Here is a 16,552-nt window from a genome sequence, read left to right on the forward strand (position 1 = left end):
ATAAATACATAAAAAACAGACAGGACATGAAACAAATGTAAAACACGAGACAATGAAACCAGATCAGAAGCCACAGACTGAGAAACTCTCCGACATGACGTCAAAACAATACAAAACACTAGTAAGATAAAAACCCAAATGTAAAAGCTCAAGTGTCACCTGGTCTGTAAATGCCACGGAAAAGAAGTGGGTTTTTAAACGAGATTTACAAACAGGCAGAGTTGGAGCAAGTCTAACCTGGAGGGGCAATTCGTTCCATACTTTTGGAGCTGCAACAGCAAAGGCTCCGTCTCCTCGCTGCTTCAACCTTGATTTAGGGACGACCAGAAGTAATCTGTCAGCAGACCTCAGTGACCGTGTGGGTGTGTGTGGTTTTAAAAGATCTGCCAGGTACGGTGGGGCTAAACCGTTTAGGGCTTTGTATGCGAACAGTAACATTTTAAATCGTGTTCTCAAACTGACTGGTAGCCAAAGTAAAGAGGATGGTGTTTGACAATAAATAATATAATAAATAAGAAAACTTTGAGCAGCACAAGATTCAAAGATTCAAAGGTTTTATTGTCATATGCACAAAGCTACAGTGTAGAAATGGCAATTCAATTATTCTGACCTGAGCTCCTCCAGCAATGCAACATATATAATAAAACACAAAATAAAAAGTAGTGCAAAAAGTCTATATACATTTCAACAACATGAAACATAAAAGAAGTGACATTAAAAGACATCCAAACAATCGTACATGAACAGGTGGATACACCACAGTGCACATGTAATCAAATAGATTTTGCTTCCAAACTAAATGTATATGTATAAGTATAAAATGCTGATTGTACTTGGAATAACATGACTTAATCCAATAGCACATTAGTACTGTATGTGCAGGTAGAACTATTTAAGGCAAAAGACAGAAATGCAGGATTGAGCTATCTCTTGCAGTGTTTCAGTGATTATTACCGTCCATTACAATTCTTGTACCTCTCTCCCCCCCCCCCCCCCCCCTCACTGTCAGGCAGGTGTGTGTCTCCCCCCCTCCAGCTGTGACTCCCCCACCCGTTTCCTCCCCCTCCATCCTCCCCTCTCGTGCCCCTCTCTGCAGGCGCACAGGATCCAGCAGGCCTCCTGTTCCAGCTGTGTTCCTGTCAACATAATGGCGGCACTTCCCCTCTCCAACCGCTTACTTCCACTCACACGTGTGCTGCAGCGTCTCCTCGCCGTGTGTTGGTGTCTAGTTGTTACAAATTAGCATAACAATTTGTAAAAACATCCTCCTGCACATCCTCTGCTGTTGTCTGTCAGTCCCTGGCTGGATCAGGAAGGAGGGGTTATAATGTTTCCTCACTTCATCCTGATTCCTTCCACCTTAAATATGCACACTTTTAAGGTGGTACGATGCTAGGAATCTGACTAAACTAATTATACTCCAAATGCATCCCTTCTAAGAGAGTTTTTCAACACATGCTTCAACAAGTGTGTGTTTTAACACCTGCAAATGAGGAATCTAAAAGTTCATATTACATATTAAACTGGTTTGACCTTAGATTACATTTGAAGCATTGTGTGTAATTATTCAAACTACTTTAGTGTGTGACACCTCAATGTGAAAATTAACTAAGGAACAAGTCACTTTTAAAATGCAAGCATTGGCCGTGACACTGCAGCATGCGTCTGTTCATTATTTTCTTAGAAACTGCATTCATTTCTTTTCAACAGATTTTTGCACAAACATGGAACGTTTACTAACTCCCTGTGAATATACAAAAGCATCAAAACCTTTTCTGCAATAATTAGATGCTTATTGAGTGCACTCTAGCACAAATAATGTTGTGGATCCATATTATAATGTAAATCAGAGTTACTTTTGTACCTGCATATTAAAGGTGGGGTAGGTCATTTTGGAGAAACCAGCTCGAGTGCGCTAGAATTTGAAAATACACAACCGGAGAAAATCTGCCACTTCCTTACAGAGCCCCTCCTCCAACACACACGAACGCGCACATGACCAATGAGGGCACGAGATAAGTTTGTGCACAGATGGAAGGCTGACAGGCAGGTAGGCCATCCAGTTATTTTAGCCGGGCCGGCTAAAATGATTGGTCGTACTTTTTACAGTATTACTGCTTCCACAGATGACATTTTTTTATGGATTTTTTGTCAAAGCACTTAAGATATTCATTGCTATCGGGATGTTAAGAGCATTCCATGGAATATAACAAAAAGTGTATCTCGAGCCGGTTTCTCAAACTTACCTACCCCACCTTTAAATGGTTAATGGCTACACCAGCTATCATGATGTTATCAGGTGGTCTTCATCAACCTGAGGATGATCCTCGTTGGATCCAAACTTTTTAGAGTAGATTAAATGTTGCTTCTGATATTACGATGCTATGGATTTTCAACATGTACATTAATAAACGCCTCCAGCTGTGTTTTGAATCACCGCTATCACTGACTGAAGAGGTGGAGTCAGAGCTATCGGCTTTATAAACTGTGCTTGAATGAACCAGTTTTGTACTAAACTTATCAAAACTGCTCCAAATAAGAAAATAACTCAACTTGATGAGTTCAATTTGAAGCCAGTAGACCAGCTTTAAAGTCACAGAGGTGCATTCATATAGCTTTACAAATATAAACACTACTTTTGTTTTATTTTCTAGGAACATTTAATGAGATTCTACATATTAATAGTTACTACAGAAAACTTTGGGGACATGGAGAATTTTTTTTCAACCTAATAATGGAATTTGAATCAGGTGTATGCAGAAGAAGAAGAGGAATAAGCTCTCATGGTAGATTTAAAGGAGACATGTGAACACACATCCTTTAAGGGACTATAGTTCACATACCTTAACCTACACATAAAGCCTTACCGTAACTAATCATAATTATAATTTTCACTTTTCTACTGAAAAGTCTTGAAAAAGGGACGACACAAAAATATTTCTCATTCTCACAGAGGATCAAAGCATTTAGAAATGTTTGGAGTCCACTTTTCAGCAGCGAACAGAAGGAGAGCTGCAACAAGAGTTTTCCTCTGCATCATGGCGGGATGACAACCTTTGACCCTTTTACATGTCAGCTCCTAAGAGGCGGGGCTCGCATCCCAGCGGCCGTTCTCATTGGACAAGGTCGTCGGCCATTTGAGTTCCTGTGGGGGGGGGGCGTGAGTGGATCGAGGATACAAGAGACACCAACACAGAGTGAGAGAGAGAGAGAGAGAGAGAGAGAGAGAGAGAGGATAGAGAGAGAGAAGAGATAGGAGAGGCGAGAGATACAGAGAGAGAGAGAGAGAGAGAGAGAGAGAAGAGGCTGAGACAAAAGAGAGGGATGGATGGAGAGACGGGGAGGAAGGTGTGTGTGTGTGTGTGTGTGTGTGTGTGTGTGTGTGTGTGTGTGTGTGTGTAGCAGAAAAGCCTGGATAGCAGTGTGTCAAGAGTGCTGTCAGTCACTCATCCATCCAGCTGGCTAATTGGCTCCTTACCCTCTCTCTTTCTCTCACACTCTCTTTACCTCACACACTCTCTCTCTCTACCCTCCCTCCCTCGCTCGCTCGCTCCCTCCCTCACTTGCCCTCTCTCTCTCTCTCCATCAGGCGTTGCTCCTAACTGCGCGCCGGAGGCCAAAATGCAGATGAGCTCTGCCTCGCGTCAGGGGGAGCTTCTGCTCTGCTTAATTATCTGAGTGTGTGTGTGTGTGTTTGAGTATGTGTGTGTGAGAGAGAGTTAGCTTATCAGCTTAGCAGCCCACACACACACACACACACACACACACACACACACACACATACCGTTCATGCTGCTGCTGCTGTTGCTGCTATGCTAAACAGCAAAGCATCCTGGGAATTGCAGTGACAGCTCATTTTGGTTTTTTCGCAGTCTGTGTATGAAAGCTGCTGAGAGACAACCCTTGCCTCCCCCCATTTCCCTCTCCCCCTTCCAACACACACACACATACTGACACACACACATACACACGTTGACATATACACACACTCACTCACTCACTCACTCACTCACACACACCAAACCCTCTCTCTTTCTCCCTGGTGCTCATGGGAACGGGTCCGGGGCCTGTCACTAACCCGCCCCCCTCCACTCCCCCTCCCTCCCCTCATTGCCGCGGTGACAGGGCTTGTTGACAAACGCCAGCAGTCATCAGGGCACCATGGGAAATCTTCTGCCACCATTTTGTCAGCAGAATGACAGAAGCTGTTAATGTCTCGCCTCTCGCCCTGACACGAGACGCCGGGGCTGACAGACTCTGACACGCGCCATACACACACACACACACACAGTCATGTGATACACACTGCTGTGCGTAGCTGTACATTGACACAAATGTCACGCTCGATACAGGCACAAACACAAATGTCCGTGCACACTCACACACACTGAGTTGCTACACACACACACACACACACACACACACACACACACACACACACACACACACACACACACACACACACACACACACACACACACACACACACACACACACACACACACACACACACACACACACACACACACACACACCATTCATGTCCATGTGCCCCCCATCCTTCACTCTCCCTCATCTCACTCAACTAAATCAGTCAGTGTGTGTGTTGTCTGACAACTAGATGTGTATGGATGTTTAGTGTGTATGACTCAGGAGTGTTAATGAGGATGTGTCTATGAGTGTGTACGGCTTCTAATGAGTTGTACTCTAGTGTGTGTGTGTGTGTGTGTGTGTGTGTGTGTGTGTGGGTGTGTGTGTGTGAAAACAGTGTCTCAGCTCTCGTTATGGATGCAGCGTATGCGTCTGATCAATAACATTTACAATCCCGACAGGAGATTGAGCCTGGCGGACAACCCTAACTGACCGTTATGAGAACATCATGAACTCCAGACTCAGCGTGCACACACACACACACACACACACATATACATATGGGCAGCTTCTCTGGACAGCCAATTACCGTTCCTCATAATCCACTTGCTCCACACACAGCCTCTGCCATCCATCTGTGTACAACCGACAGACGAGATGTGTGTGTGTGTGTGTGTGTGTGTGTGTGTGTGTGTGTGTGTGTGTGTGTGTGTGTGTGTGTGTGTGTGTGTGTGTGTGTGTGAGTGTTTGGGGGTTACTGAGGATGTCAAAGTTCCCTCCAGAATCCACAAAGATACACAGTCTTAAACTCTCAGGCCCCTGATCAGATCAACGTTGGTAGTTCACCACGTTTCGCTGCGCTGGCTGCACATGTTAGGAACTGAAGTGTTTAATGTCTCAGGATTGTATCGAGTCGTACCTGCAGGGACAAACACGGCACAATCTGCTGAAGATGGAAACTTGTTGTTTCTAGAGGCTGGAAGAAGCCAAAGGGAAAGTGATGTTACTTTACCACACAGGAAGCACTGACAGCTTCAAATCAACATCCCATTTCAAGGCTTTTACATGTAAGGATATCGAAACATGTTATGCCATACCTACAGTACATGTAATAAAAAGTGTGTTCTTGTAAGCACATTTATTTGTAACGAAACTCAAAAATAGTATTAATGAAATGACTCATCTGACTGAGCTATGATCAACAGTGCTTCTTAAATGCTTTCTTAACACCTCGAAAAGGATGAAAATGTCCACAAGTCTGAAAAGCAAGATAACCTGTTCAGATATTAGGAGCACTGAACAGAAAACATTATGGAGTAGATGATAATATCAACACACCCACAAAGTTGATTAAAAAAAAAGGAAAATCACTGTTTAGCTGTGTAATATTACTGAGCCTTCTGAATGCGTTGTTATTATCCAATCTATACTTATAATACTTTGAAACAGCGATCTAGTAGCCATATGGAAGTGCATCATACACACTTTGAGTATCATTGTCCTGCAATCACCAAATCATGTGTCATCTAAGTTGTCTCTCTCACAAACACTGGCAGAGCTCTGTCACTTGTACAGTTAATAACAAGACTTTAAACATCAAACACACTCAACTTGACACGTGTACAGTAAGAAGGTATGGAAAACCGGTAAGGCATCTATCTTACACACAGTACAGCAAGAAAGAGTCATAAAAGGAATATCTTATCAACAAACTGACATTCTGATGTATTACACTTGTACTGTAAATGTCGTTCAAACATTCTTAACATTGTCATCCCCACCGACAGAAGTTTTAACCCTGGATTTTTCCGTAAAGATCAATTATTGATATGTATTTTTATCCGCTCCACAAGTGTCATTGTTGGAGCTTTTCCATCTTACAGCTGTTTTGTAAATGCTTATTTTTAAATCACAAGATTACCTTTTTAATGAGCAAAGGTAACCATATAGATTATAGCTTTCTGGGGCTAATATAACATGAATTGAAGCCTAATTGCTTCCATTAAAAGTTTTAGAGGCCAAGCTGAGCAGGATGTGAATTGATAGCCTTTACCTGATTTCAAGTTGGGGTTTTAACTCATTTGTAAAAACAAGATATCTTTCTTGTGACTTGTGTTTTTTTTTTTTTTAAAGTGTGGAAAAACAAACCCTGACCCTGTAGCAGGGGTTCCAAATCTAAGGGTTGGGCCCCACTGAAGGGTCGCCAAAAAATATTTCTTAGGGGTCGTCAGAAAATGTATGGGAGAGGATAGAAAAAAAACGATTCTTATACAGAAATCCCAATTTATTTTCTTTAATCATTTTTGGTGAAATATTGGATAATTTAGTCTTAATTTTCTTTAAATAGTTATAATACCCGCCAATTTTTTCGTATGGGGTCATGAGACAAAAAGGTTGCAAACGACAGCCCTTTAGCACTTTCCTCACAAGAGTTAGGGTACATTAGCACCGTGCATCGAAACTTGTTTAACATCACACACTCGCACACTGAGCGCACGAGCAGGTGGAGGAAGAGCGAGTCAAGTGCAGCTTTCAGCAGGTGCCGCCCCGCGTGAGGCGGCTAGGACGAGATGAAAGACACCGCTGCTCACCGATTTCCTCCCCCCCTCCCCGTGAACCCCCCCAGTACCCACCTTCCTCCCCTCCTCTCTCCTCCCTACTTCCCTGCGCTCGGTGAGGTAGATTTGTAGTGACAGCAGCGGGTGCATTCGCCAGTCATTCCCCATAAAAGCTTCCTTCTGATCAAAGCCCCGCTGAGGCAGGGAGGCGGCCGCGGTGTCGGCGTGTCGGTGTGTGTCTGCGTGTCTCCGGTGTCTCGCAGGGTTGAAGCGGTTTTGAAGCTTTAAAAACACAAAAACCCTCTCTGTCTCTCTTTCCCCGCTATTTACATTCGAGCTCCGTTTTGCCTTGGCAGTAAAACATTGGTTTTATTCCCTCCGCCTGCAGCCCGCGAGTGACAGGCGCGACTGCATTAATCAACTCTTTCCCGCTCAGAGTCAAGCATTTCTTCAACTGGAGGAATTAAATCTTTAAATACATTTTAAACGGAAGTGTCTGACTGAAGTTATGTTAACAAGCCGCTCCAACCTGTGTGTGTGTGTGTGTGAGAGACTGTGAGTGTGTGAGATGAGTGGAGCAGCATCCCTGCTGAGCGCTGAAGGGATCGTATACACCAAAGCAGAAAAGAGGCAATGTGTTGATATAAATTTACCCATCTGCCTTCAATTACACAAACACTTAAGCAGGTGTAAAAGTTGGTTTTTGCACAATATGAACACCACATTTTAGGAAGACAACGTCGCACCGTGAACTTTAAAGTACCCCGGCAGCCATATTCCTAATTGTTCCATATTCATGTTGTTTTAAATCACCAGGAAGCATCCCTCTTTACCTCCTCATTAACATCAGTCGTCCGTCAGAGGCAGACAGCATTATTCACCATCAATTAGGAACACAGCAATCCAAAGCCGTCTGCTGCTGACACATCTTGATACAGGCCGGGATGCAAATGCTAAAATATTTTGGCAATGCAAATTTTTTAAATCTATTAAAAAGAGCAGACTGTACACCCCCTTTCCCCCCAAATCTCATTGTTGTTGTTATCTGCAGCTCAAAGCTTCCTATACATTGATCTTCTTCCTTGCAGTAGTTGCAGTCCCTGCTGAATTAAACCTTGTTTTTTGAAGTTGTCCATGCATCAAGGCCTTCAATCAGAACTATGTGTTATAAAATATAAAGAAATATAAGCTCTCAGTCAAAGTAACTATGTTTTAGGAACCCAATCTTCAATCTTAGAATAATTGAGTGGAAAGATAACTTCCTAAATGTACACTTGAAGGCTATAGTTTAATTATATACTGTGGTAAGGTTCTGCTAAATCCTTTCATTTATGAGAATATTTCAAAAGCACTGATGTTTCCTTATATAAACACAACATATTCGACTGAAGTTGAAACATTTATGGTTATTTCACATGACAGATTTCTGTATTTGTACTTTTGTCTATCTCCTTTTTAATGCTTCGTAATGGGTGGATCTCATTTAGGGGAAAAAGGGCTGTTTAAGGAATTGCATCAAAACATAATAAAAGTTGTCCAAGTCTGATCAAACTAGACCCACAAAGTGACGAAGCAGATGCTTATTTAACTGAAATGTTGCAGCTTTATTAGTCAAAGGTATTAATTGTTATCTAAATTGTAAGCTATGAGCTATGGAAAGCTGTCAGAAACGCCTTTTTCAGGCTAGTGAAAAATAAGAACAATAGGCCAAGAAATGAGTTTCAGAGCACCCTTTATTTCCAACAGTTTGTAAGAAAAAAATATGACAGCTTATATTAACATTAGGATCACTGTACCTCCTCTGAGTGCTTTTATTTTTTCTATGTTACAATCGACTCAGTGACACCGCTGACATGATGCATCTCCAAGTCCATAAACTCATAAGCAACATTCTGCTATAATTTAACGGCCTCTAGGCAAAATTGAATTTACACAATATTCCTAAAACGCACTCACATACTGTATCCGACTCCTCAAGGCAAAGCGGTGCATAGTATGTACACTTTGTTGTGTGTGTGTGTGAGTGAGTTTGTGTGTGTGTGTGTCTATCTTGTTGAACCTGTAGATCGGGTCACAGATGGAGTTTTAAGTGCTTTTATTGGGGGTAGGCCTCGATCACCATGGCATGACCCTGGAAAACAAAAGAATACAAGTTTGTCAGAAAAAAACTAAGAAATAGAATAAAATAATTACATCAGAGTTTCTCATTTAAATGTGTAATCTGTAAGAAATCTATCTTCTAATTACAATGGCATCAGTGCAGTAACTATTACACTGCAACAGTACTTCAGGTACATGATATTTGCCCTATTCATCTTGCACTTTTACAAATATCCAGCTGTACACGTTGTTTATACTGTTTACCGTTTGTGCATTCATCCTACTTTTGCACACTATAACTCAACCTAAACTCTGTACATACAAAATGTACTTACTTACATGTATTACCTGTGTATACTATAACTTTTAAGCATCATTAATGCTGTAGTACTTACTGCACTTTCTGCAATTGATATAGTATATTAGTATATATACTAACATGCACTCCTGGTTATATTTTAAACTAATATAAGAATAACATTCAGTCTAATCTAATTTAAACATGATATCATAAAACTAAATACTACATTATACCTAACATATTCTGGCATGCGATAGTGAAGTCCGCATTTTTAAAAGTTTAAGATCTGAGGCAATGATTTCTAACTATTTAACACTTTAAATTGTGAGAACTTAATGAGTCAGTTGTGTCTTGTGTGATTCTGTTGTTCAATGTAAACTAATGAATTACCTGTCCTCCAGCAGCACAAGCTGCCACCAGGCCGTACTGCCCGCCCTCCCTCTGCAGCCGGTGGGCCACGGTGGTGACCAGCCGGCAGCCGGTGGCTCCGAACGGATGGCCCAGAGACAGAGAGCCCCCCCACAGGTTGAACTTCTCCATGGGAGGAGCTCCCACCTACACACACACACAAAAGACATTTAGTCAGGACTGAAGTATGTCTTTCTTTAACATTTGAATCAAAAGCATAATGATTGCAAAGGTTACAGTTTTTGTTAACAATTGAAAACTGAATAATAGGATTTCCATACCGACCACTTTTGCATTAATCACTTGACCGGCATTATTGACAATATTTTGTTAGGCTTTAGATGCCTTATATGAATCTGTACTTTTATCATAGTTATACATATAAAACATCCAATTTCTAATGGATGTATATACGTCATTAGCAAACCCAGGTCTACATATTTATTTTATATTATTTACCGTTTTTGAGTACATCCATATTAAAATATGATTACACCAATTCCAAATGCTGATAATATTCTTATAATAACTAATTTGTCAAAAGTTAATCAGTTCACAAATGTCATTTACATGTGACATATGATTACCTTTGATTTCCTGCCCAAGTACGTCTGGCCGAACCAATCTGAGTCCATCGCCTTCAGATTTGCCATAATCTGGCCCTGAAAAAAAGAAAGAGATATAAATCCACAGGGTCACCAACGATACCAGACAGAAAACACATTGAAATGCATGATATGAAAAAGACCAGGCCAATCATACACATTCTGATTGATTCTCATCAATAACAGAAGCCATAATTGGATTTGAATAGAGTTTAATCATTTAAGAAATGCACATCTGTTACTTTTATTAGAGGACATTTCCCTCCACAAGCTAACGCAGTTTTCCCTCTTAAAAGTAGTAATAACTTACTGCGAATGCCTCGTGGAACTCAAACACGTCGATGTCACTCATGCTCAGACCGGCGCGCTCCAGGACCTTTGGTGTACCGTACGTTGGCCTGGAAGAGACAAAAAGAAAACAGAGTCAAAAAGAGCGAAATACCTCAAAATGGTTTTATTTATGTAAATTAGATTTAAACACATACACAAGGTCAGCTTCACACATCACAAATTGTATAAGAATCCATTGTTAATTATTAAACAAATAATGTTTTCATGTTTTTCAAACAAACTAAGTTGAACTCACCCCAAAAGCAGCTGGTCTTTGGGGTCCTGGGACACGTAGACAAAGTCTCTGCAACGATGCGAATGTAATGTGATCAGCACATATTAAAGAGTTTCATTGGGGAAATTAAGGTTACTTTGCAAAAATGGAGAGCGTGCAGATACCTGAGGTAGGCTTTAGGCTTGTAGCCCATAGCCAGCGCTTTCTCTTCGGACATGACGAGCACAGCAGAGGCACCGTCAGTCTGAGGACACACACACAAGTGCTTTGTTTAATGTCAGGGCAGTTTGTGAGCACAAAATAGTTGAAACAGAATCAGGGGAGATTAAAAAAAAGTGTTGTCACTTGTTTCATTCACCAAAACAACACGCAGTTCAAATTAATGTGTTTGCAGTTTTATGTTTGTTTTGCACAAAGAAATCAAATCTAGAAGGTCATTGGAAGTGCTGTAAGGCCTGATATATGTGTGTGTGTGTGTGTGTGTGAGGAGCTGTGGATCTCCTAATTTAGCCTCTAGAGAGCTGAGACGTCGGGGTGTCAATCTCAGCGCGCCGCTTTTTTCCCCACTTAACTTTTTAACCGAGTTTCCTCTTTGCAATCCTCCGTATTTGTGTGTGTGTGTGTGTGTGTGTGTGTGTGTGTGTGTGTGTGTACCAGGAAGGAGGAGTTGGCAGCAGTGACTGTGCCGTGAGGTTTGATGAAGGCGGCCTTCAGTTTTCCCATTTGCTCCATGGAGGAAACACGGATGCCGTTATCCTTGGAAACAATATCACGACCTGGTAAAGACAAGACAGTCAAATAAATATTCTGTAAATACAAATTGAATAAGATTCAAGTCTTTGGATTAAGACGACTGAATGTCTTCAATAATACATTAATTCTCCAAATAGTTGCATTGTCTGTCAATGAATTCATTGTTTTAGCTCTAAACACAACCATTAACAATATCAATAAATGCTTCACATAAGCACTTATAAATAAAATCAATAAAAAGCAAGCAGGTAAATAGAACAGACAAATTAAATATACAAATTAAAACAATATAACCATTACCATTTGTACACGATGACCCAAACAAAGAAACCATTACAACATATTCAACCATCTACCCCTTCAATGTGTAATGTCATATATCTCAGTTTAAAGAGTGAAGCGGGGTTTACCTGGCACTTTGAAGGAGATGACATCCTCCAGCAGCCCTGCGTCCTGGGCCTGTTTGGCCAGAGTGTGTGAGCGCACAGAGAACTCGTCCTGCTCCAGTCTGGTGACCCCGAAGGCAGCAGCCAGACGGTCAGCGCTGTGGCCCATCGTCTCAGCGGTGGAGAACTCCGCCACAGCAGGAAGCTACATGCAGAATAAAACGTTTTAGGAGGAAATACTATCTATATATATATATATATACACTTTATTTAACCAGGTAAAAGTCTCATTGAGATTCAACTCTGTTTTTCAAGAGCGACCTGGCCAAGAGGGCAGCATGAACAAAGTTACAACAAATGAACACAAAACAATACAGGCAGACGAATACAGCTGTAAAACACAAATGATGGGATATACGAGCAATCACATCGACCAATGGATTCTTGTTCTCTGTCCTTTAAGATGATAAAATCTGAGAGTTTCAGCTCCTTCTGTACGTTATTCCAAGCATAAAGGGGCAGCATATTTAAAAGCTTTTTTACCCAGTTCTGTTCTCACTTTAGGAACCAGCATCTGAATCAAATCTTGGGAGCGCAGGCCATATAGACTTAGTTTCTTACACATATATGTTCAAAGATCCAGGAGAAGAAATGTGATTACCGATGTTGCAAATCAAATGTAACAAATGGATTTTTAGTATGTATAAACACACCTCTGGGGACAAGTGTGCCATCCGGATGCTGCCAATCAGACCGAGCCTCTGGCCGAGGGTCTTTGCTCTGCTGAGGGACAGCATGGTCTTCCTCATCTTACGGCTGTGACGAATGGGAACGTCGGACATGAACTCCACCCCTCCCGCCACGACAGAGTCACACTGTCCTGCAGCGATCATACCAACAGCTGGAGACAAGGAGGGAGGAGGCAGACAAACAAAGGTCAGACAAAGTATGTACGTCCTTTCCTCAATTGGCTAACAAACTATACAATATCATTGTTGTGTGCAGCTACAATGTAGTCTTCTCTGAGAATCTCTTGTGACTTGTGTGAGATTTCTATCCCCGACATACCTGAGGTCATAGCCACGTTGGAGGAGATGCAGGCCATGGTGACGGTGTGAGCTGGGATCCTGTCAGAGAAGCCTGCGCCGAGTGCTGCCTGAAATCAAGGTAAACAAAGAAAAAGATGCATGAAAGGACAGTATGTCATGATAACACCTTTAATCAATTGTATGTTTTAGCAATTATCTTAAAGAGAGTAAATGAAACGTATGAAAGGCACCTGAAGCGCCAGATAATATAGCCATTTTGTGAGAGCAAATATCTGTGTGAGTGTGTGTGTCATTACCTCTCTTGCTATATTGCTGGTTTTGACCTCCTGGATGACTGTTCCATATATGATGTAGTCTACAGCATCTTTGGGTAAACCTGTCTTGTGCAGCAGACCCCTGAGGAAACCCAAACATAACATTTTAAACCACAGATTGAAAAAACCGGGAAACAAGACAGAATAGATATTCTAAAAAATACATCCGGACCTAGCTGAAAAACTCATCATCAACATTAATCCAACCCCCCTTAGATTATTGCTCCATTTTCCTCTATGTCTCCCCTGAACAGATGCATTAGTATGCTTTAACGACTACATTTTGAATCTGATAGTGTCATGAAACCATTCACAAATACAAATAAATAAACATAGGATAACACTTACTGCAGAGCTGCTCTGGCCAAGTCATGGGGCATGAGGTCAGCATATCTGTAACACAAACAAAAGGTTATAGTTATTAGATTAACAGGTTTTTCTTCTTCCCAAACTCATGGTAATCAGAGGCTCCAGCCACTGAAGCAGGCAATAGGAAAAAAGCAGAGACTTACGTGGTTCCAGACAAAAGGAAAGGGGTTCGGACTCCTTCCACCAGAACTATGTTCTTCACACCGGGCCGGGCCAGGGTCTTTTTACTCTTTGTCTGAACTGAAAATGAAGAAAGCAACATGTATTTAGACTCTGATAGCTCATATTGGAAACACCAGACTATAATCTGGATTGTTATGTGATTGCAAATCATATCACTTCGATTGTTGACCTACGCTGTGCCTGCAGAGGGGACGTCGTGCTGAGAGAGCGTGCCGCTGAGGAACACAGAAAAAACATCATCAACGACAATCGAATCATTAAATGTTTTATTTAGTTCGCACAGCATAAGGAATATATGTATCTGTTATTCTGTAAAACAAATCAAATGATAGAAAACTTACCCAACCGCACCGCCCAGGAAGGACTGACAGAGCCGCTCCGCATTGTGCTCAGCAACATGGCGGCCATTATGTTCTGCAGAGAGAGAAACTGTAATCAGGGTTCATACACTTTTTCACCAATGATTTTCAATGACTTTTCCATGACTTCTCCATGACCTTTACCTAATTTTCCATGACCAAAATAATTACTCTTTCTCAGCGGTACCACTGAAAATGGTTTATTTTAACATGGAACAGGAAAATAAGGTCTGCATATGAAACATGTTGTGCCTATCTAAAACAAATCAAATAGTAGGCTTACTAGCTTCTACAGGCTAAAGCAACTCAAATCTCTCACCAGCAAAATACCTCGTCAGTTAAATGCCATTTTACGTTTCATTACTATACGATACAGTATGTAATATCATTATAGTATTACTATTTCGGCGATTAGATAAAATATAAATTATATTTGATGCAACTTTAGTTACATTTCCATGACTTTTCCAAAGCTTTGGGAAAAATATTGTTTTCCATAACTTTTCCAGGGCCTGGAATTAGCATTTTGAATTTCCATGACTTTTCCATGACCGTAAGAACCCTGTGTAATTGTTACTGCAAAGTTATTACCAGGGTTCTGATTTAAAAAAATAATAATCATGGTCCTGTATAAAATACAATATTAAAAAAAATACTTTGTTTTACCAGTTTTGTTTTTCTCAAATCAAATACAAGTCAAATTTCCACTTAAATTGGAAAGCAAACCGCCAGCTAATGCAATAAACACAGTATGAGAACAGTATACCTCTCTATATATAGTAAAACAGTTCAACAGCACCTCAAACTACATCTACAAAATAATCATAAAGTGGAATCGAAACATCTCTAAGACATTTTCAACAAAAACTTAACAGACACTTTTACCAATATCATCTGTTGACAGAGCAGCCTGGAGAGTGACGTAACCACGCTGCAAAGCCTCTCAGGTAATACTCAGATCGACTGTAGGCAAAAGGTCGTTTAAGCCCCTGTGACTTGTGTCTGTTTTTACCAGATATAATAAACAGTCATACTTTAGGGTAAGATATCTTTGACGTGGTTGGTGTTTTATTTTGTATTTTGCAGTTTAAAGAGGGCAAGAATATTACATACTGTAAATATGAATATTCAGTGGGGGAATGTGACTGGGTATATTTACTCAAGTGCTATACTTAAGTACAATTTTGAGGCACATGTACTTCACTTGAGTATCTTCATGTTATACTTTAAACTTTAACTCTACTACATTTTGGATGCAATGTTTTACTTTTTACAAATTGAGTTACTGGATTTATAATACAGAATATAAATCAACCAATAAAGTATTATATAGGAACTACCCAGCAGTGTAAAAAGTAATTTAAATAATCCCAACCTTTACCAAGTGCAACGTTAATTATTATTATAATACAAAAATGTAATATTTTGTAATCTGATATGCCAATACTTGGGAGTACATTTCTGAATCCAGTACTTTTACAATGTAGTATAACTAATTTAACTTGAGTAAAATATCTGAATACTTCCTTCACCTCTGTGTATATTATATATGTATAAAATATGTCTTATACAATCTTTTATTATGTGGGACAATGTGACATATCATTGACGGTCACAAAGCCCAACCCCCTACAGTTTCTGACCCTTCACCTAGATTCCTGTCCTGGAGAATGACAGACACAGAAATACAGGATCATGGGACTAAAACAAGGTCAAGATCCGTCCACAGATCAATGTCCTTTATTGTGCCCTAAAGTTACATTGACACCAATAAAGAAGACACATGTTTGAAACCACAAAAACAGCAAAACAAAGCAAAATGCGAGCTAGTGAAGCTACATGTTAGCTAAAGTTTCCATTCAGTGTTTAACTGTTCCGCTATGCTTTGTGAAAAATAACACATTTACAGAGTTTGTACAATGTCTGGTCGCCTTCTAGTCTTACTATTATTGATAGTTGATATGTGGCTTACCTGTGTTTGTGTTAAGTCTCCGTCGTCACCTCTTCCCTGTCAAACGATCGGCTCCACAAGACTAGTAGTAGCAGCACGAACTACGCATTCAAGGACCTACACATATGTTAGCTGACCAGGATAATGCCTGAAAGAAAACCACGGTCAAGTAATTATTGGGTACATATTTGCTTTTGTGTAGGAGTTTGTTTTAACTGAACACTGTCATATCGACATCGTTTAATATGTTTTTGTCAAATAGAAAATATGTATGTGAGAA

General features: G+C 40.6%; 1 protein-coding gene across 1 annotated transcript; it reads right to left on the reverse strand.

Moving 5' to 3' along the window:
• Positions 1-8,644: 8,644 nt before the first annotated feature.
• On the reverse strand, positions 8,645-16,386 carry hadhb (hydroxyacyl-CoA dehydrogenase trifunctional multienzyme complex subunit beta). Its single transcript, XM_034135695.1, has 16 exons — positions 16,294-16,386; positions 14,304-14,376; positions 14,136-14,177; positions 13,923-14,019; positions 13,759-13,803; positions 13,393-13,492; positions 13,116-13,203; positions 12,761-12,948; positions 12,072-12,252; positions 11,563-11,684; positions 11,073-11,152; positions 10,930-10,977; positions 10,654-10,741; positions 10,326-10,400; positions 9,721-9,885; positions 8,645-9,060 (listed from the first exon to the last, which is right to left on the reverse strand). The coding sequence occupies exons 2-16, from the start codon at positions 14,368-14,370 to the stop codon at positions 9,025-9,027; spliced, it is 1,422 nt and encodes a 473-aa protein (XP_033991586.1). The 5' UTR covers positions 14,371-14,376; positions 16,294-16,386; the 3' UTR covers positions 8,645-9,024.
• Between the last annotated feature and the right edge of the window lie 166 nt (positions 16,387-16,552).

Source organism: Trematomus bernacchii, unplaced genomic scaffold (assembly GCF_902827165.1).
Source record: "Trematomus bernacchii unplaced genomic scaffold, fTreBer1.1, whole genome shotgun sequence".
NCBI classification, from domain to species: domain Eukaryota; kingdom Metazoa; phylum Chordata; class Actinopteri; order Perciformes; family Nototheniidae; genus Trematomus; species Trematomus bernacchii.

What these genes read in the sequence shown, in the direction of transcription:
- hadhb (XM_034135695.1), bottom strand. Translation starts at nt 14,370, where the DNA reads ATGGCCGCCATGTTGCTGAGCACAATGCGGAGCGGCTCTGTCAGTCCT. An exon ending in GTCCCCTCTGCAGGCACAGC is followed by an intron (nt 14,020 to 14,135) that starts GTAGGTCAACAA and finishes CTTCATTTTCAG; the next exon opens with TTCAGACAAAGAGTAAAAAG. An exon ending in CTGCCAACTCCTCCTTCCTG is followed by an intron (nt 11,153 to 11,562) that starts GTACACACACAC and finishes GTGTGTCCTCAG; the next exon opens with ACTGACGGTGCCTCTGCTGT.